General features: G+C 43.4%; 1 protein-coding gene across 1 annotated transcript; it reads right to left on the minus strand.

Annotated features, from left to right (window-relative positions):
• Positions 1-6,858: 6,858 nt before the first annotated feature.
• Positions 6,859-20,679, minus strand: CDO1 (cysteine dioxygenase type 1). The gene is made up of 5 exons (XM_043559447.1): positions 20,028-20,679; positions 16,447-16,524; positions 14,355-14,509; positions 9,006-9,175; positions 6,859-7,611 (listed from the first exon to the last, which is right to left on the minus strand). The coding sequence occupies exons 1-5, from the start codon at positions 20,195-20,197 to the stop codon at positions 7,582-7,584; spliced, it is 603 nt and encodes a 200-aa protein (XP_043415382.1). The 5' UTR covers positions 20,198-20,679; the 3' UTR covers positions 6,859-7,581.
• Positions 20,680-22,528: the final 1,849 nt, after the last annotated feature.

Below are 22,528 nucleotides of genomic sequence, written 5' to 3' on the forward strand. Positions count from 1 at the left end.
TTTTCTCTTTGCTATGGCATGCCGAGGACGACTCTTGGCATTGAAGGTTAATCCACCATCCTCAATTGTATTTGATTAATTTCTAGTTCTATAATATTTCGACCCCTGCTGTGCAAGGAATTTTTCTGGTCGCACTTTTAAGTAAACATTATACATATCACTATAGTGTATGGATATATAAATATAAATATATTAGACCACCGCTTTTCGAGCTTGTATAAGGAAGGATGTCCCTCAGACCACTGATTTTGGTTTAACTCAGTGTTTGGAACCACGTTTCAGTAGCTCTGAGTTTCTCACAGCTTCTTCTTGTGAATTACTTGTCTTTTTGTGAATTACTTGAAAAAGAAACAAAATGCCCCCGCATTAAACAACTGGAGAGGCGTTTTTTCAAAGCTACCACCTCTTCTCGCATCTTCATTACCCAAAAAGCTCAGTGATAAAAAAAAAAAAACAAAACAAAACAAAACTCAATGACCACATCAGGAAAGCATTGACTCCCCCGTTGAGCGCACGAGGAATTCTAAACTGACCATGACTGGATCACTAATTTTCTCACGAACACGTGGACTTTCTTGCCTGTGGTAAGTAATCTCTGTGAGTCTCAAGCTTCCGAGAGCATTGGAGGCTTCACATGAATGCATGTGACCACTTCACAGGGTGGAAGCCCTAAAATGGAAAGCAGTGACATTGGGGGACAGCTCCTGCATGGTGGGGGTACTCTTCAGAGAGGGCAATTTGCCACAACCTTGTGCTGTCACCTCATTTCCTGGGGCCGAGTTATCTCGTTTGCTTTGTAATAAAGGAGTGTGTCAACTGATACTTGTGAAATGACATTATGCACACGGTTGTCATTGTGGAGCAGTTTGTAATTGTAGAAGGCTGGAAATCATGTCAAAGTCCAGTAAAAGGGGATTGGTGAACTAAACCAGGGTACGTTTGTGTGATGGAAATACCATGACCCGTGGCTACAAAAGAACGAAGGACATGTTTGTATTCCAGTGTGGAAAGCTCTTCTTGTAAGTGCACAACGTGGACTTCAGAATGTCACCCTACGTATAAATGATAAAAAATAAACAAATAAGCAAACACAGAAAGTGGTAATATAGGTTACCTCTAAAGAGGGAAACTCCATATATATTTTTTTAAGTTTATTTCTTTTTGAGAGAGAGAAAGAGCGCATGTGCAGATGTGCAAGTGGGAGAGGAGCCAAGAGAGACAGAGAGAGAGAGAATCCCAAGCAGGTCCCACACTGTCAGCACAGAGCCCGACATAGGGCTTGAACCCATGAACCAGGAGATCATAACCTGAGTGGAAATCAAGAGTTGGATGCTTAACCAACTGAGCCACCCAGGTGCCCACACCATATTCTTTTCATGTCTTTATGTTTTCCATGACAGTATGTCTCACCTATTTCAACATACACACGTATCTGTATGCATTTTTTCCTCACATTTGCTCTTTTTTTAAAAAGACATTAGAGCTTTCTGGAAAAAAAAAGAAAGAAAGAAAGATATTAGAGCTTTCTTTGGGGAATACCCATGAGTCTGTCAACTCCTCTGCCTTTGAAGTGATGTTTTTTAAAAATTCAAGTATAAGGGCACCTTATACTCAGTTGGTAGATCATGTGACTCTTGGTCTCAGTGTGAGTTTGAGCCCCACATTGTGTCTAGAGATTCCTTAAAAGTAAAAGCTTAAAAAAAAAAATTCAAGTATAATTAACATACAGTGTTATATTAGTTTCAGGTGTATAATACAATGATTCAACAATTCTATACATTACTCAGTGCCCATCACAATAAATGTACCTTTTTTTAAAACTCATTCCTTCATTGTCCTCTCCTCAGCAGCAACCTCCCCACTGTGTGCCACAATGAGTGTACGCTTAATCCCCTTAACCTATTCCATGATGGGGAATTTTGTAAGTTTCACCAGTAAAAATATTCATAATTATGGAAAAATATACATAATATTTATTATATTAACCAGCCACAAAGGTACAATTTAGTGGCATCAGATATATTCACAATGGTGTGTACCTATCACCAGTATCTACAAGCAAATCATTTTCTAAATATATAATTTTATTTTAATATAAATACATATTTATATAATATAAATGAATATATTAATGTTTAATTATATTATAATTACATTATATTAGAATATATGAATGTTATATGAATATTTATGTAATATAAATCAATATCTATTAATATAAATATTTTATTTTATTATTTTTTTAATGTTTATTTATTTTTGAGAGAGAGAGAGAGAGAGCATGAGCAGACAGGGGCAAAGAGAGAAGGAGACACAGAATGTGAAGCAGGCTCCAGGCTCTGAGCTGTCAACACAGAGCCTGATGTGGGGTTTGAACTCACGGACCACAAGATCATGGCCTGAGCTGAAGTCAGCTGCTTAACCGATGGAGCCACCCAGGCACCCAAATATATATTTTATACAAATACTTAAATATATATACGTATATTACTTTAGAGAGAGAGAAAGAGCACAAACAGTAGAGGGGCAGAGGGAGAGACAGAAAGAGGGAGAAAGAGAGAGAATCTTAAGCAGGCTCCACATTTAGCACAGACTCTGACACGAAGCTCCATCCCACGACCCTGGGATCATGACCTGAGCCAAAATCAAGAGTTGGTCCCTCAACTGACTGGGCTACTAAGGCGGCCCCAAGCACATCACTTTCATGACTCCCAACTCTGTACCCATGAAACACTAACTCCCTCTCCCCCCAGCCCCTTCCCTCCAGGAACCTCCAGTCTATTTTTTGTCTCTATGGATTGGCTAAGTCCTTATCTAAGAATGGAATCATACAATATTTGTTTTTTTCTGTGTCTGGCTTACTTCACTATTTTATACACTTTTTCTTTGCTTCTTTTTTTTTTCCACATATACTTTTTAAAGAAAACATCTACCAACTGGATACACAAAGTTGTGAAAGTCTAAAACATCCTTCATGTTTTTAGAAACAAAGAGAACAGAACTTGTGAAATATGTGGACCTGCCTGGGACAAAGTAGCACCAGTTTCTGGTGTTTCCTGGAACACCACCCCCCCCACCCCCCCCCCACCCCCCCCCACCCCCCGCTCCCCAACCTTGTAACTTTTAAAATGTTAACTAGTAGCCTAGCTTGCCAATGCCCTCCTATCTCAGAAAATGAACTCAAATAGCCATCACTTCTCACAAGCTTTGGCTCAGTAAGACAGGGTTCCTGGGGCGCCTGCGTGGCTCAATTAAGCGTCTGACTCTTGATTTAGGCTCAGGTCATGATCTCACGATTCTGAGATCAAATCCCACATCAGGCTCAGAGCAGAGTGTAGAGCCTGCTTAAGATTCTCTCTCTCTCTCTCTCTCTCTCTCTCTTTCTCTGCCCCTCCCTGGCTCATGTGCTCTCTCGCTCTCAAAATAAATAAAATAATCTTAAAAAAAAAAAAAAAAAAGACAAGCTTCTTTAATGGGGATCCAGGGACCTAGGAATCTAGACCCTAGGAGGGTCCAGGAATCTTTTCTGAAATTGTATGCAAATTTATGGTGTGCTGGGCTTTCTGGAGAGAACTTTATCATTCAGGTATCATTCAGGTTTTCAAAGTGGTCTGTGAATCAGTAAAAAATAAATAAATAAATAAATAAAGGCTGGGCACCATTGCTAAGTGGGATAATTAATGCTGTCCCCACCCATGAAATGTGCCTAAAAGCCTTTTCTTCATCAACTGGTTTGTCTAAGTACATAGTCAATGAACTCACACCAAAAGATAAGCCACTGACATGGGCCTAATGAAAGAAGTCTCTGGCTTCAAAATATGATTCTCAGAATTTACATACTTCACAGAAAATAATATAACACATGTGTTTTGGTAACACAAGGAAACGACCGCAGCATTGGGGTACATTAATGCAAAATTGTTATATGAGGAGATTGAGAGTTTTTAAATTAAGTCTGTTTATTTTGAGAGAGAGAGTGGGAAAGGGGGCGGAGAGGAAGGAAGAGAGCATCCCAGGCAGGATCTGCACCGATGCAGGGCTCGAACTCACAAGCCATGAGATCAAGACCTGAGCCAAGCCAGATGCTTAACCCAGTCACCCCAAGCCTTTTTTCATTCACTTCATACGTATTTATTGAGTACCTGCTCTGTGTCAGGTCTGACCTAAGGTCTGATAAAGCAGTAAATGAAATCCACCCATTGGGGCTTCCATCTTATTGGTAGGGAGTAAAAAAAGGAAGAACACTTTTCAGATAATCCTAAGTGGTTCAGTGAAATCATATGGAGAGTGGCTGGGTTTTGCTTTTTTCTTTTAAAGTTCATTTATTTTGAGAGAGAGAGAGAGAAGTACGAGCAAATGCACAAGTAGTGGAGGGGCAGAGAGAGAATCCCAGGCAAGCTGCGCACTTTCAGCGCAGAGCCTGATGGGGAGCTCAATTTCACGATCAAGAAGAGACCATGACCTGGGCTGAAATCAAGAGTCGGTCGCTTAACCAACTGAGCCATCCAGAGGCCCTAAGGAGTTTTAAAGGAAGTGGCTTGGGGTCAAATCCTAGCTGTGTAACATCTTGGCTGGATGAATTCGGCACATGTCTAAACTGTGCTGAACAATTCAAAATGTGGGGAACGGAGTCCCAGGGATTATGATAGAGCCTTACCCATTCCTGATTTAAATGATGAGATTTGGTCAAAATTTTGGACTTTCAGTTGACACTGTGATGGGGACCCTGGGAAGGGGTGAATCTAGTTTGCATGTGGGATGGACATAGCTGTCTGGGAAGACGGGGTAGACTGTGGTAGGGTGACCCCCAAACATCCACATCCTAACCCCCAGCACCTATAAATACATTATCTCACATGCCAAGAGACTTTACAGATGGAAGGATACAATCTAGAGATACAGATACTTTCTGGTTGTTTGAGTGAGGAAAGAGTAGCAAAGAATGGGTCAGAGTGCCTAGATACAGGACTCAGTCCGCCATTGCTGGCTTAAAGATGGACAAGGGGATCCTGAGCTGGGCATTCCGGCTAGTCTCTAGAAGCTGGGAGAAAACACTCAATAAAACAGACCCCACACAAAACTCACACAAAGGAAATGCAAGCCTGCCGTTATTATGGATTTTAAGGCCGTGAAAGTCAGACTTCCGACCCATGGAGCTGTAGGATAATAAACTGGTGTTGCTTTAAGCCACTAAGTCGGTAGTGAAATACATTCAAGCAGCAGTAGAAAGCCAGTATAGGACCTAATTCATGAAGAAACATTCCAGGAGTTTGTTAGTACGTCTGGACAACTGGTTAACAATGCCTACTACGTAGTAAGCACTCACTAAATGAGAGGAAGCAAGATGTAAATAATTCTATAGACGGTGATGTGGTGTAAACAACACAGTGACCAATATAGAACCATCTTCAAAGGACTTTTTTTAAGAGAGAGAGAATGAGTGTGCATGCACACATGAGTGAGTGGAGGAGAGGGAGAGAGAGGGAGATAGAATCTTAAGCAGGCTCCAGGCTCAGTGTGGAGCCCAACATGGGTCTTGATCTCACCATCCTGGGATCATGACCTGAGCCAAAATCCAGAGTCGGACACTCAAACGACTGAGCCACCCAGGCAACCCAAAGGACTTTACTTTCTAATTAAGCTTCTGGAGATAATGAATTCCAAGATTATGACAGATATTCCTAAAATGACTGCCTGAAGCAGGGGCAGAAAGCCGAAACGCATATGTGGTCTCTGCAAGTAACATCAACAGAGAGACAGGTAAGCCGGACACGGACTGGAGAGGTGGTCCCATCCAGGAGGCAGAGCTGAGTCCAGCTAACGGACATCCGTGAAAATGCCGAGAAGGAACTAGAAATGTTCAAGAAGCTAGAAATCTACACCTTCTTCTAGGGAATCTCGTTTTTAAATGCTGGAAACCAATTCGCACTTGAACACCTACAGAACACCCACAGACCCACCCACAATTCTCAGGCAAAACTGTTTATGTCAGTGAATCCCAAGAGAGCCAAGGGCCTCTGGGGTTGGGACTTCTGGGCAATTCATGAACAATTGTAAAACACAAAAAGGTGAGCTCTTTTGAACTCATTTTTTGGCACTCTCACAACCGTAAGGGTTAGACCATAAAAGTATCTTTTTTAAAAATTTAAGGGGCACCTGGGTGGCTCAGTCGGTTAAGCATCCGACTTTGGCTCAGGTCATGATCTCTCAGTTCGTGAATTTGAGCCCCGCATCAGGCTCTGTGCTGACAGCTCAGAGCCTGGAACCTGCTTCAAATTCTTTGTCTCCTCCTCTCTCTCAAAAAAAAATAAACACAGGGGCGCCTGGGTGGCTCAGTCGGTTGAGCAATCGAGTTCAGCTCAGGTCATGATCTCACAGCTCATGAGTTTGAGCCCCGCGTCGGGCTCTATGCTGACAGCTCAGAGCCTGGAGCCTGCTTCTGCTTCTGTCTCCCTCTCTCTCTGCCCCTAACCCACTCACATTCTGTCTCTCTCTCAAAAATAAATAAACATTACAAATAAATAAATAAACATTAAAAAAAATTAAAAATTTAGTTTTTATTTTTGAGCGAGAGAATACACGACCTGGGCAGAAGGGGAGAGACAGAGAGAGGGAGAGAGAGAATGAATCTCAAGCAGGTTCCACACTGTTAGTGCAGAGCCTGAGATGGGACTCGAACTCATGAACCATGAGATCATGACCTGAGCTGAAATCAAGAGTCGGACCCTTAACTGACTGGGCCACCCAGGCACCCCCATCAAAGTATCTTTTGTCGTGCTTTTGGTACTTCATGTAAATCTAAGAAAGTATGAATTGTAGGAAATTCTTATCAAGTTAAACAGAAAGACAACACTGAACTGTATTCAAATCCAGTTTTATTAAAATTATTTGGCGATTTCAGGAGCAGTACAAAGTCTTTGACTATGACCACTGCACACGTTAAGACAGGAGTTTAATGTGTTTTGGTCTGGTTTGTGTTTGGGTATGTGTACTTTTCTAAACCTTCTGTCCTTCCTTTCGTTACCAAATGACAAAGTTCCTTACGTTTTTCTCTGTCTACAATACCTTACTACGTATAGGACAGGAATTTGTAAAGTAAGACTGAAAAAATAAAATCCATAGATCCAAAAATTTCTCTGCAAATATTAAGAACATACAAAGGATACTAAAGGCATCTACATTTAGTCCTCCAAGTAGCAAGGCGAGCATTTGACGTCTGTGGTTTCTTGTTTTTATTTATTGCTAATTACAGTTCAGGGACCAAAGCGTTTCCAAAAGCATCCTTCATTGACATTCCCACTGTGGTTCCCCTGAATTTAGAGGATAAAACCAAGAGAGTACTTGATTTGGCCCTTACAATTACGATGCTTATTTTCTCTTTAGTGGGATTTTTCTTCTGCAGTAGCTCAGGGCACTATTTGCTTGCTCAATGCCTTACAATTAGTGTCTGCTTTGTAGTAGATCTGGGTATTGGCTTTGTAAAACGTGTGTGGTTGGACAGCAGATGGTGGGGAGGCCTCCCTGTCCAAGGCAAAACTTTTAGCAGACCTTAGAGTAAAACCTTAGAGGATTTGGTGCTTCTTAGTTGTTCTCCAGGGATCCTGAAACTGTCTGTAAGAAAGAAAGAAAGTTGTGTAAGAATCTTTTACACAAGACCTTTTCGGCTTGTTCCTAAGGAGTCCTGCTTTTTTAGCAGCGTACGTAAACTTGGCTTTGGCAGTGGAGCCCTGGAGTTTCATTCCTGTGATAAGACTATCACAGGGGATCAGAATGCAGAAAACCAAGCGGGGCAATCACCTGAGAAATTTCTGCCCTTGTTTCCCTCCAAGGCTGTGCTTTAAGATTTGTAAGGATGGCTTCCAGTATTGGATTTTCACGCACTGTCTATTTCTGGACATTCCTGTTATTAATTCAACATCATTCCCCCCTAAATGGCCAATTTATTTCACCACAGGTAGAACACTGCCATAAGGTGTCACTGGTGGCTGCCTTATTATATTCAGGAGGAAAAACACTTAGTCCTTGAGAGGAAACATGTCATTAGAGCCTACTCTCATTTTATTTGTGGTCTAAATAGTATCACTACTCTTTTGCAATCAAAACAGGCCAGTGTATTTATAGCACCGGAACAGGGCCCTGACTTTGTGAAGGTTAACTATGCTAATGACTTGTGTTGTCGTAGTCAATCAGGTCTATGAACATTAAGTCCCGGCAATAACAGTTAGATCAAATAATATAGTTTTTATTCTTATTTCTCTAATAAATGAAGAAACATTTTCTTTTCTTTTCTTTTTTTTTGAGAGCGCACCTGCATGCGTGAGCAGGGGAGGGGCACAGGGAGAGGGAGAGAGAACCCCAAGCAGGTTCCCCGCTCAGTGTGGAGCTCGATGCAGGGTTTGATCTCAAGACCGTGAGATCATGACCTGAGCCAAAATCAAGAGTCAGATGTTTCACCGACTGAGCCACCCAGGCACTCTGAAAAACCATTTTCTTTAGTAGTGAGCTTACATTTTTAAATTTGTCAATAAACAATTCTTTGCATCTAATTTACATTATTTTATTTAATTAATTTATTAAAAAATTTTTTCTATTTATTTTTGAGAGAGAGCGTGGGAGCAAGGGAGGGGCAGACAGGGAGACACAGAATCCGAGGCAGGCTCCAGGCTCCAAGCTGTCAGCACAGAGCCCAATGTGGGGCTCGAACTCAGGAACTGTGAGATCACGACCTGAGCCAAGTGGGATGCTTAACTGGCTGAGCTACCCAGGTGCCCCAAATCTATGTTATTTTAAATAAACTAAAAACATTGTCATATTGTCTCCAAAGAAGAAAAGAATTAGGATGTCAGGGGCCTTTGCACCAAGTTAAGGTTCATCTCATTCTTCACTTTGAGAAAACTTACTTACAGCAAGACATAGAAACAATATCTAGAACAAGCAACACGTACAGTGTGTAATGTTGCCAACAGACAAAGCACTTAAGCCAAGAAGAGAGAAATTATACTTACAAATGGAATCCTGATTCCAAATTTGCTGTGGAATGTCATGGTGACTTTGTTTTTATGTCCTGTTCTTTGATCAAAGGCGTGGCATGTATCAAAAGGCGGGCTGTACAAGTGAAGGCTGACGGCAGGCTCTGTATGGCTGATATTCTCTACTCGATGTAAACCAATGGAATCTATACAATACCCAAGAAGGAAAAGCAGATGAAGGAGCTTAAATGACAAGTGCAGGTGAAAATCTGTCATCCTCCTAAGACCGTAAATCAATTTGATAAGGCTGGAATTAACAGAAATTACTCACTAGGGACTTTCCAGTTTAAGATAATAAGTGACATGTACTCTACTTTCCTGAAATCCCTCTACAATTACACCTGAAGAATTTTAAAAAGGCATCAATCCACAAAGACAAAAAAAAAAAAAAAAGGGACAAGATAAAGCATCAATAAAAGTTTGAGAGCTTGAAAGAAGATGAATAGCTTTACCAAGGACAGAAAGAGAAATCCTTAGCTACCCATGGGGAGAGCCAAAAATTAACCTGACATCTATCCTGATATCATATCTATATCTACATATCTACATATCTATATACACACAATATATATATGTAAATGAACCTCATTGTTATCTTTAAAAAGAGTTTTTTTCATTTTTTAGAGAGACAGAGAATGAGTGGGGAAGGGGACAGAGAGGGAGACACAGAATCCGAAGCAGGCTCCAGGCGCTGAGCTGTCAGCACAGAGTCCGACGAGGGGCTTGAACTCATGGACTGCGAGATCATGACCTGAAGTTGGACGCTTAATCGACTGAGCCACCCAGGCGCCCCATAACCTCACTTATATCTTGATATCATAAATATGTATACATAAATATATAATCTGTATCTAAATCTGTATCTGGCTCAAAAGCTTAGGGACTGGCAGCACAGACACTTCTGGAAATGAGGATGAAGGCATGGCTAAAAATTCAAGACCTGGTTGAAAAGCCTATTTAAGTAGAGGCTCAGATCTCTTTTACCACTTTTCCCCCATTCCCCAGAGTAGAAGTCTGAGATCTCTAGTCTAGAAAGAAGGAGTAGAATACATGAACTCAGGACTGGTGAAAAACAAGTGACTTAACATACTGAATGGTGAGATCCCTGCTTTCTTCACCACCTAGCTGCAGGAATGCTGCCAGACAGGATTGTTTTCTCAGCCAGTGGAGGGTGGAAATTCGAAGCAGCTTCTCAGAGAATCTGATTGGCTCCAGAATAAAGCTCTTAAAGACACTGCCATTGGCTGTTCGTCAAGGAAAAAGCTCTGCCAGATTATTCTAGAGTGAAGGCCAGTTGACAGACACCATTCTTGTGTTCAGAGCTATCAGTTAACTTTTTTTTTTTTTTGTCCCTGGTTTTCAAATATTAGCCCACAGCCAAGGCCCCTAGATATTTGAGCAAGATCTCTAGTATTGGAGCATGTGGGTGGCTTAGTGGGTTAAGCATCCAACTTCCACTCAGGTCATGATCTCAGAGTTCATGAGTCTGAGCTCTGCATCGTAGGGCTCTATGCTAAAAACAGCTCAGAGCCTGAAGGTGCTTCAGATTCTCTGTCCTCCTCTCCCTCTGCCCCTCCCCGCTTGCTCTCTGTCTCTCAGAAATTAATTTAAAATGTTCAAAAAAAAAAAAAAAAGATCTCTAGTATTAAAAAGGGCCAGAGCAAACCTCCCAAAAAACAACCTGAACAAACACTACTCAGGAGAAGACTTTAAAAAAATCAGACAACCAGTTCAGGAGGTTTCCTAACTGAGCAACAGGAGTTTCAGAAATAGAACGAAACCAAACCCCAAAGAAATAACCTGAAAATATTTCCTGGATTAGAAGGACAGAGGTTTCCAGAATGAAAGAACCCACGGAGTACCCAACACAATGACTGGGAGTCGTGAAACAAGGGACATGACTGTAATGCTTGGGACAGGAAAAGATACCAAAAGAGAAGATTCCAAAGTTTCTAGAAAGAAAAAAATAGTTTCATGGAATGATTTAAGAATCAGAGTGGCAGCAGGCTTTCACAAAGACGACTGGAAACTAAAAGTCAAGGGATTACCTTTCATAGTTCTGGGAGAAGATTCTAGGCCCTAATTCCATATCAATCATGTTGTAACGATGGACTATAGAGACTTTCAGGTGAATGAGGTCTCAGAAATTTACTTTCCACGAACCCTTTCTCACCAAGGGAGATGAGATTGAGGAGATGTTCCACCAAAATAAGGGCATGAACCAAGAAGGAAGCAGACAGCATATTAGGAAATAAGGGTATCAGCAAAAGGAGGAAACAGAGGGAAAGACTGAATGATGTGAAGGTACTCCAGGATGACAGCTGAGCCCTGGCTCGGAAACAAACCAATTCAAACTGAAGCAAGTCTAGGGGCCCTGGGGGAGAGGAAGGAAGGTAGAGAGGAAGGATGGAAGGAAGGAGGAAAGGAAGGAAGGAAGGAAGGAGAAAAGGAAGGAAGGAGAAAGAGAAGACAAAAACAATTTAAAAATATGTTGAGAAGAAATTTATAGTTAGGATAGAGTTTAAAGAATAATCAAGGAAGGAATTCAGGGTAATTTGTGTCATTAATGTAGGCATCCAATTTGGTGCCTATTTTATGATTTGTGATTCATGATCTGGCTCCACGAGCTTGCGAGAGAAAACAGAAAAGCCTTTAAGCAGAAGACTGAAGTTCTCCTCCCGGCCAGATAATAGCCAAGACCGCCTTCCCCCAGCTCACAACTTCTGGGATCTTCAGCAGCTTTCCTCACTTCCAAAAATGGGACATAATTCTCACAGGTGCAACCTCTTTGGTTCTATAGCTTACTGCTCATAAGACGCTGGCTTAAGAACAATCTTGAACACAAGTTCCACCTTCTTAAGGAATGACTGTCCCTTATGCAAATTATTATTTGTTTCTACAGGTGCACATGCGTATGCTACCCAATGCAAGCTGTACAACCCTGCAAGCACAGACCCCACAAATCCTAGCCACCATCCTTTAGAGAAACCCTGGAAACTCCTGTCTAATACCTATTGTTAACAATCCCAGCATCCATCCATCCATCCATCCGTCCGTCCATCCATCTGCCTCTGCCTCCTTTCCTTTATGCCCATGGGGTACCATCTTTCACAATAACCTTGAATCCTTCCCGGTGGTAGTTATGGACGCCAGACATGTCTACCATGTGCCTTTACGATAAGTAATTTGGTCTCCTTGTCCCAGTTTTCTCTTTCCTCCACCCTGTGTTGCATACTGCTACGGAATCCATCAAGACACTCCTGACAGAATTCTACTGACCAAAGCGGGCTCTTACATCAGCAGGTCGTGGGAGGCCCAGGCCCTGATCTCACTTTACTCTCCTACTACTCCTGTCCAAGCCCACTGTCCCTTCTTCCCTCTGGCAAGACCATTCCTCAACAGTTTTCATTCTTTGCAATCATTGTGCCTCCCCTGCCCTCACACTGTTCCCTGTGCAGGAAACATCCTTCCCGCTGACCACTATTCACCTGCACCCCTTCTCCTGCGTCTGTAAAAATCAAAGGTTGAATTTTTGAGGCCTTTGCTCTTACGGGAAATTCATCCACAGACCCATTCAGCTTATCCCACCCAATATTTTACCAATTGGCAACATTTCCCATAAAAAGGGGAATTTCCCACTTTGGTGGAAAAAGAAATCAGAACAAAGGGCTGGAAACGGACGGCGGCCACTGCCCCTTGGACAGTGTGGCTTGCACACACCAGTACCCCAGCCTTATTCCTGCCCTGCGTCCACTCACTGCTTGGCTCTGGTAGGTTCTGCATCAAAGACCCTTGAAAAAAGCTTGCTTATTCTTTAAGATCTAATCTAGTTTTGTAGACTCTGTGACTCCAGCTGAAAGTATTTATTCTGAAAGGCTCTGGGCTTTATTGTGAGTGATAGAGGCAACAAAATCGCTCTGGGAAATCTGGTGTGCCTTATACATACAGCAAGCCTCAAATAAAAGCTTCCGGTCACCTAAGAAACGAACATCTCTGTGTTTTGTGAATGCGAGAGAAAAGTTCCCATACAATCTGACCTTTGTAACTGGCTTGCATTCTTAAACTAATGAACAAATTCTGGCCAAGTATTAAAGCCAAAATGGGACTTTAAGATATAAGAAGAAAGGAGGCGCCTGGGTGGCTCAGTTGGTTAAGCCACAGACTCTTGGTTTTGGCTCAGGTCACAGTTTCACGGTTCGTGAGTTCGAGCCCCACAACAGGTTCTGCGCTGACAGTGCTTGGGATTCTCTCTCTCCTTCTCTCAAAATAAATAAATACACTTAAAAAAAAAAAAGATACAAGAAGCACCTACATGACCAGAAAATCTCTGTCATATTTTACATCATTGGGATAGTATCCCAATTAAGAGTATGGTCTTTGGAATCGAATGGCTTGAGTTCAAATCCTGACTTGCACTAAGAGCTGAGGGACCTTGGCTGCATTACTTATTCTTTCTATGTGTTGGCAATCTCATCTATAAATGGGAATTAAAAATGATCTCCTATAATCATTAACAGGCTATTTGGAAAGTTACTATCCTCTTTAGAAATATGATGTTAGGGGCACCTGGGTGGCTCAGTCAGTTAAATGTCTGAACTCGGCTCAGGTCGTGATCTCGTGGTTTGTGAGGTCCACCCCGCGTCAGGCTCTGTGCTGACAGCTCAGTGCCTGGAGCCTGCTTCGGATTCTGTGTCTCCTTCTCTCTCTGTCCACACCCCCACCCTCTGCTCACACTGTCTCTCTCTCTCAAAATAAATAAATAAACAACATTAAAAAAAAATACAGATGTTAATCACAGACTGTTCTTGAAAAGCATTTGGCTCTGCCAAATCACCTTTAGGAAAAAGAATGAATTCTTGGTTAGAGAGCTAGAAATCACTGCTAAATAACGTGCTTTGTAAAAGCTCCCTTGAGAATACTCTTAAGTATGCTGTATACATTTTATAAACAACAAGGACTCACATTTCTAATTGTTTCCAGAACGTTTCTAACACAAACACTAATATTTTCCACATAGCCTCACTCCCTTATTAAAACAATCTACTTTTGTAAATTCATATTCGATTCTAACTGTCCTAAGACTTGGCAGGAAATGCCTTTTCAGTGGACGCTAATCTACGTGCATATATTTTGAATAAGTGATTCCAATTCAGACGCAAAACTTTAAAAACAAAACCAACTGCTTTTTAGGCCATTTTCCAAGTATCTGAAGTCACGACTCCATGATCCAAATTCGGCTGTACATGTGCAAGTAAGCAATATTGCAGATGGGGGTTCAAGGCTTTTCCCGCTCGCCCTTCAAGAAAGAAAGGTGTTGGATGTTACCGTTGATGTAGGCACACTGGTTTTCTCTCAAGATTCTTTCAGACTTCTTGATCATCTCGTTGGACTTTTTGTCAGGCCAGGCAAATAATGTCTCCTTTAGATTTCCCTGAAGCATCTTCAGAAAGCAGTGGGAGTCAGTGTGATCATGGATGCTGCTATATATACACAAAGAGACAACTGAGCTCAGTAAATGGTCCAGGCCCCACGCGTGCAGTAAGTCTGCCCAGAGCTTCCCGCCACATCCTATCATGAGGACAGGTCACAAACCACTTCAGCTGTATTTGTAAAGGTCATCAATTTACAATTAACATTGTTCAGGGCGACATATAAGATACAGTAAAACCTTGGATTGCAAGGAACTTGTTCTAGGAGTGCTCTGCAAGATGAGCGAACATTTTTCTTTTTTAATGTTTATTTTTGAGAGCCAGAGAGAGACACAGTGTGAGTGGGGAAGGGGCAGAGAGAGAAGGAGACACAGAATCTGAAGCAGGCTCCAGGTTCTGAGCTGTCAGCACAGAGCCTGACGCAGGGCTCGAACTCGTGAACCGTGAGATCATGACGTAAGCTGAAGTCGGAAGCTTAACCGACTGAGCCACCCAGGCGACCCAACGAGTGAACATTTCTAATAAATTTTAACTTGATAAACAAGAAATGTCTTGCAATACATTTCACATGATCACAACTGAGCCAATGGCTCTTGAAATTGGCTGTGATATACAAGTGCTTTGGATTATACGCATGTTTCCAAAATGAATTATATTCACAAACCAAGGTTTTACTGTACTATGGCTTTCGTATCAATGTACATATGGCATTTTTATCTTCTTTTATCTTCTCCAAGACATAGCTTTTAATAACTTGGTTAAGCTGGGCTACAACTTGATTATACAATTACATTAGGGAAAATCTGGAAAGAATAAAGATAATTATCTACAATAACTGTGTCTCACTTGTAAGATCATGTAGCATATAGTGTTTTTTTCTCACCCCAGGCCTTTTCTCTCTTTTCCTTCGAGGGACAAAAGATATGTATATGGATGTTAACACCCAGAAGTTATACTGTAATAATGTTAACATTTTGTAGGTTTAAAGTATTCCACCTGTGATTAACTCTCAATAACGGAGGGAGAAAGAAAGGACATTGGATTTGCAGGAAATATTTATTCATGTAATCGTAAACGGTATTTCAGTTTAATAAGTAGCATTAGCCGTAGGGTTGATTAAAAGATAGGAAGCCATATATGTCATTAGCATTTAATGCCTATGTTGAATCCATTAAACTGTAAGAATTCATAAAACTGTAAGAACTCATTTCCTAAACCCACAGAGCCTAGTCCCACTTTCGACATATAATCTACTTCCAAAATATATTGAAAGAATGGATGCAACCAACTCCATTCCATATGAGTAAATAAATGTCCTCGAGATAGACCTGACCCGCCCCCAAATCTCATAAATTCAGGTTTTCTTTCTCCCATCAAAAATGGGTCTGCAATTTTTGTTTGTACCATTCTCAAAAGCCTGAGAAGGATCTGTTTACAGAGATAGCAACTCACAAATGTATCAACTAAAGACAAATGAAGGAACCAAGTTTCAAAGAATTGGAATTAGTTTAAGCTGCCTTACCCTCTACATAAAAAATTAAAAAAGAAAACGAAAAAATTAACAGTCAACAATTAACTTGATGCAGAAAGAAATTTTCTGAACTGGTGAACTGCTTTTCTAGGTCCAGATGTGGACACTTTGGTCTTTGGTCCTGGAATTCATTGCATATCTCAAAGCACCACAAAGGTCAAGTTTTAGCAAAATTCCATATATACTTAACTCCACAGAAGACAGAGATGAAGTTAAACTGGTTACATACATCTTTTGATTTACGACTTATTTTGGGGGGCTGGTTTTGACACTCAGGGTGTATGCCTAACTCCCTGACCCTAATTCCCGTAAAAATTTTTATTGGGACGTTGTAAACAAAATAATTGTAACATGAGATGTGTTAGTGCTCCCAAGACCTGTGACCATTCTGGCACTGTACTTTCCTTACGCTGGAACAGAGAATTAATAAGTATCTGCAAATGAATAATTGTATTACCTGCCATGTCCTTCACCCCAACAGAGAATCATTAGATTAAATTTTCCATTTCCTTCATCCACAAGATTTCGGGTATACCTAAAAGGAAGGTATTCAGAAGTTTGAATCTGGTTGATGAAATATGCACTGGGAAAAAGAAGTGTGTCACAAAGTATGGCTGGTTGACAAATGCTAACATTTCCTCCTCCAAACAACTTAAAATGAAAACAAATAATTTTTCACAGTTCAACATTTTGGACATTTTTTGTATTTTGAACCACCATGTTTATAGATGTTCCGTTTTAATTAATGGCACAAAAAAGATAACGGGGAAAAAAAGGAAATTCTTTGATTCTCCACATGACAGCCTCGAGCTGATAAAAAGAGTCAGTTTCTCACAGAGGTATTTGCAGAGTGCATTGCTGCTGTATATGCAAAAAAGTTGCTATTGCTTTCTTTTTTCTCTTGTAAGCTAAACCATAAGAAAGAAACAAGGTTTCATTACACAGCTGTTTTTAGAATTCTCCATAATTTTTGCTATAGCCCAGACACAAACCACATTCAAAAGCACTCATGATTTAAAGTCCTCCACAAATAAGGTGGGGATTGATTTAAGTATACAACAAAGGAAATTTACATGAGCATAGTAAGTAACACTCTAAAATTTTTCCAGGAGAAACCAGCAACTGGCCCCCTCAAAAAAATCCCAAATCAAAACCACCACAAGCCCATCATCAGGGAAAAAAACCCAAAAAACCACAACAACCCACTTTCAAGTTTCTATTGATCAAAGGGGTACCATCCAGGGGTGGGTGGGTGGGTCAGTCAGTTAAGCCACAGACTTCCGCTTAGGTCAAGATCTTGCCCTCCAGGAGCTCAAGCCCCAGGCGGGACTCTGGGCTGACAGCTCAGAGCCTGGAGTCTGCTTCTCGATTCTGTCTCCGTCTCTCTCTCTCTCTGCCCCTCCCCTGCTCATGCTGTCTCAGTTTCTCAAAAGTAAATAAACATTTAAAAAAAAGGGGGGGGGGGTATCACCCATACCATCTAATTAGTAAAGTTTGATCGTTATGACATTTAGATTTATTTATTTATTTATTTATTTATTTTTCATTTAGATTTATTTTTTAAGAGAAGGAATCTTTACCCCTTATTTGGGGTACTGTTTGATCACAGAGTCATCTGTTCACTTATGTCCCTAATGCTCCTTTCTCCCCTTTCTTCCAGCAAGGCAGGAAGCCAGGTGCTGGCAGAGGGAGAGAGTGGATTAGTAAGTGCTATTCAGATGTCAGTCATCCTAAATTTGTAGCCCTTGAGGACCTACCAAGAGGCTGTGCACACAGCCTTTAATTCACAATAAACTACATTTTGTTACACACACACACACACACACACACACACACACACACACACACAGACTCTTTCTCCCTCTACCAGTCTTAGGGGACCCCCTCTTGCTTCTCTGGGACTGTTCCCAGAGAAATTACCGTCTGGCTCACATTAGAATATATTCTTAATTTTTTTTTTTTTTTGTAGTGTTTATTTTTGAGAGAGAGAGAGAGACAGAGCGCCAGCAGGGGGAGGGGCAGACAGAGAGGGAGACACAGAAACTGAAGCAGGCTCCAGGCTCTGAGCTGTCAGCACAGAGCTTGACGTGAACCTACGAACTGACATGAACCCATGACCCGAGCAGAAGTCCAGTGCTAACCCACTGAGCCACCCAGGCGCCCCACACTGGAACATATTCTGTCCTGGTTCTTCTGTACTGGCCTTCCCAAGGTCAGAGATCAGACAGAATCCTTTGCAGTGCTACGATACCTATTCCACACACACACAAATACTGCCCAAATGATTTCTGCTCTCCCACCTTTCTCCAAATGCCCACCCATTTATCTTCATTAGTTGCGCCCCGCATACCCATGCAATAGATCAATCCAAATGCTTGCATCTCAAGTGATTTAATTAGAGCTTGTCGGTCAAGATGAACTCAAAGCTTGGGGAAATGGCATTGTTCTATAGATAAAGAGCCCTCAGCCTACCCTGGTTGATGAATTTCACTTGATCAATAATCTACCCTGAAAGCAAACTATTATCACATCATCTGTCTGCAGTAAGTTTAGTAGTTGTTTGGAGGGAGGGCTCTGGGCTGTGGGACAACAACGCCCATTTGAATCCTGGAGCTGCTACCTGATAGAAGTATGACCTGACGCAGGTAATCCAACCTTTTTATTAATGCCTACCACTCATCATCTGCAAAAAAAAAAAAAAAAGGGTAAGAAATTGTACCTATCTCACAGGGCTGTCATGAGGTACATGAGTTAATACAAGCATAAGGTAAGGAGTATCTGGGCCATAATAAGCCCTTGCTTACTTGGAGCTAATGGCAAAATTAAAAAGTGGCCTCCGGTAGCTTTACCGGCAACCACTTCAGGATAGGAACCGAAGGAATTTCCTGGAGCCACTGCAAGCAGCGAATGGGATCTTACAAAGGCTTCACATTTTTATTTCAAGCCCTAAAATGCAGAGGAAACTGCCCTTGCTGACAAACACGCTATGTTTAGGTGAGGGGACTAACAAAAACTGTTCCCAAGGAACACAATCTCGGTTTATTCTGATCTTTCAGGGATCCTCCTCTCCCTACCCTCAGCCCGACTAACCAGAAAGACTGAATCGCGAGCTGCCCGTCGGCAAAGAAGCCCTCACCCTTCAGGGTGATTCAGGTTTACTTCTGGCCCCGGACGACTGGTAGGGAGATTCATTTGTATTGGTACCACCGAGCGAGGGCTGCCACGGGCCCCCTCGCTCCATCACATGTGGCAAAGGCAGCGGTCTTCAACTGACATTCCGGAGGGCCTCAGAACTGAGGATTCGAGAAAGCACAACTGCTTGGGGGGGGGGGGGGCTCAAAGAGAAGCAGCCCTTCAACGCACACCCCTGATCGTGGGTTGAAACAAACCCGCAGTCCGGGAAGTTAAATGGGTTTGGGAGGGGCGGCACAAGTTGAAAAACAGCAGCAGCTGGGAACCCCACGACGCTATTTTCTATCGGCAAATAAATAAATAAATAAATAAATAAAATGCGCGTTGGCAGGTGCCTGGCTGCAGGCGATCCAGTGATGGAGAACTGGCGGGGGGGAATCGAGTCCTCCAGCCGCCACCCCGTCTCCCGGGGGCACGCTCCGACATTCCGGCCAGTCGGTCCCCCCCGGGCGGCGGGCCCGGCGGAGAATGAGTGCTTGGGGCCACCGGGGGTCCTCCCACCCCGCGCCGCGGCGGCCAGGGCGAGCGACTGCGCTGGAGGGCAGGGCAGTGCTCCCAGGGCCCGGAGAAGGCGGTGCACCGGCACGAAGAGGACAAAACCCTCTGCGGCCGCGCGATGGCCTCCGCACCCGGAGCCTGCCGCAGTCTCCGGCCAGGCGGGGATGATCCACGTTTGGCCCAAAGCGCCGAGCCGCGGGCGAGCAGGCGTAGCGCGGGGGGTGCGGGAAAGGCTGACGAGCGGCGGGCCCGGAGCGGCCAGACCCTTCCTCCGCCGCGCCCTCGGATCCCTCTTCGGACCCGGATCCCGCGCCGGGGCTCCCGCGGCCAGGGCTAGGGCGCGCTCACCTGTACTGGTCGAACTTGGCGTACACTGCCCACTCGGCGGGGTCGCTCTCGTAGGCTTCCATGACGGCCTGCACCTCCTCCACGTTGACCTCCTCGCCGGCGAAAAGCTGGTGCAAGATGCGGATCAGATCCGCCAGGGTCCGCGGCTTTAGCACCTCGGTCTGCTCCATCCCTCGCCGAGCTGGCGGCGCGCGCGGCTCTCCGGTGCGGGAGCTGAGCGAACCGAGGAGCCGGCGGCGAGGGGCCTTAGCTGCTGGATGGACGGCTACACACGCTCGAGCGCCGCAGCCGAAGGAACGCCCCCCACCAAGACGGCAAGAGACCCCTCCCGACGTCCTCCAGCGGCGTGGCGGATCCGGGCTCGCAGGGGACGCGCCGCGCACACAAATCAGGACCAAATCGGCTGGCTTGGGCGGCCCCGGCCCTTTTTAAGCTCTCGGAGTCAGCGGGACTGTACCAACGGCTCTCGGAGGGTGGGGAGAGGCGGGGAGCGAGCTGGGCAGCCGGGCGGAGGCGGCGAGAGCTTGCGGACAAGGTCCACGCAGGCGGCCCCGCGCCCCCCGACAACGCAGCGCTCTTGGGAGCCCCCGTCTCGGCGTCCGCGCGTTCACGGTGGGCTTCGCGCGGGGTGTCCGCCACCTCCGCGCGGCGCATTGTGTCCGCCCATCCCATCCCCTCTGCCCGCGCCCCCTCCCTCCGCCCCCAGCTACTCTGGGAGGCTCCCCTCCGCCGCTGTGGTTGGCGACACTGGGACGTAGACAGAAGGGATCGGGAGGACGCTGGGGGGACCCGGCGGAGGGCGAAGGAAAGCGATCCTCGCTTCCAAACGGAGCTGAGGTTATGAAGAGCTTGCGAAGGTTGACGATGGAGTGCACTCTCTAGCTGGAGAGCTACTGTTTTGTCGATTGACACTGTCCATAATATGCTCCAGGCTAGGTGGGGGGAAAAATGGAAGTCTTTCTTGGAAAAAAAAAAAAAATTAAATGTACTATACTGAAAGTACATTTTTCACAAAGGACACTCGGGACTCTAGCAAGACTAGTGAAACGAAGGAAGGCCAGGTAACCCTGTCTGATTTTAAAATCAAACATTTCCTTTCAGATAATATATTCAGTGCAAAGACCTGATGTGTCAATTAATGGTGAAAAGAAATGCTCTTCCAGGCTCCTAATGCAATAATTTATAGGGTTCTAATTATACTATTAAACTCAAATCTAGGCGTGCGCATGAATGAGCCTACTGGTTAGGGAAACATTTTCTGTGCTGTGCAGGGCACTTGGCATGCTTTGTGAACAACACAAATTGAGTAGGAATGAAAATAAATGTGAGGGACGGGAGAAATGCAAGTCTAGATTCATTCTCATTATAAATGGACCCAGGGAAGAGTTCAAATTCAGTGTTATTAAAGGCGTAAATTTATGAAAGACTGCTCTTTGCATCAATGTATGTGTGTCTATTTTAAATTTACTTGTGCCGCCTAAGGTCTCACTTTGTAAGTTTTTCGAGAAAGAGAGAGAGAGAGAGAGAGACAGCACCAGTTGGGGAGGGGCACAGAGAGAGACAGAGGGAGAGGGAGAATCCCAAGCAGACTCCATGTCAACAGCTCAGAGATCAGGAGTCTGAAGCTTAACCTTCAGAGCCACTGAGGTGCCCCATAAGGTCTAATTTTGTTTTTTTAAGTTTATTTTTTGAGAGAGAGAGGGAGAGAGATAGCACCAGATGGTAAGGGGCAGAGAGAGAGAGAGAGAGAGAGAGAGAGAGAGAGAGAGAGAATCCCAAGCAGACTCTATGCTATCAGCTCAAAGATCGGAAGTCTGAAGCTTCACCTTCAGAGCCACTGAGGTGCCCCATAAGGTCTTATTTTAAACATCCCTGGTTAAACTGATTATACTGCAAGTATTCTAACAATGTTGTTAGGAAATAAAAATGACAGTTCAATCCCCATTGTTCAAAAAAAGGTAGAAGGCACTCCAGAACCCAACCTTTGGTGATATATGTTGCTGAGAGGTGGTTAGCTGGGGACAGAGTACGTGGTACAGTTTTTATTGTTTACTCAAAATTATTTTTTTTATTCTTGTCAGTGTTTTCTATTGGATCTCTTAATTGCTTCATTTCAGCTATCCTAATCTACGTTCACTGGCTCTTCTTCTGGACTTTCAAAGACTTCTAGAATCTACCTAATATACCCATATTCACACATTCATATTCATTGCCTCTCTTCTCTAAACCTTCCCGCAAACTCACAATTTCATTGGTCACTTCTGTGCGGATGCCTCCCACATCTCCCTAATTTTACATACTGAGAGCAATCTCTATTTAACACCTTTTGGCATCTATAATGCAAGATATTTGGAACTCCTTCCAAGCAAGCTTTTCAACTCCTGGAGTTTCTATTTCTTTTCTTCTTCTTCTTCTTCTTTTTTTTTTAAGTTTTTATTTATTTATTTTGAGATAGAGAGTGATGGAGGGGCAGAGAGAGAAGGAGAGAGAGAATCCCAAGC

This window comes from Prionailurus bengalensis, chromosome A1, assembly GCF_016509475.1.
Source record: "Prionailurus bengalensis isolate Pbe53 chromosome A1, Fcat_Pben_1.1_paternal_pri, whole genome shotgun sequence".
Lineage (NCBI taxonomy): Eukaryota > Metazoa > Chordata > Mammalia > Carnivora > Felidae > Prionailurus > Prionailurus bengalensis.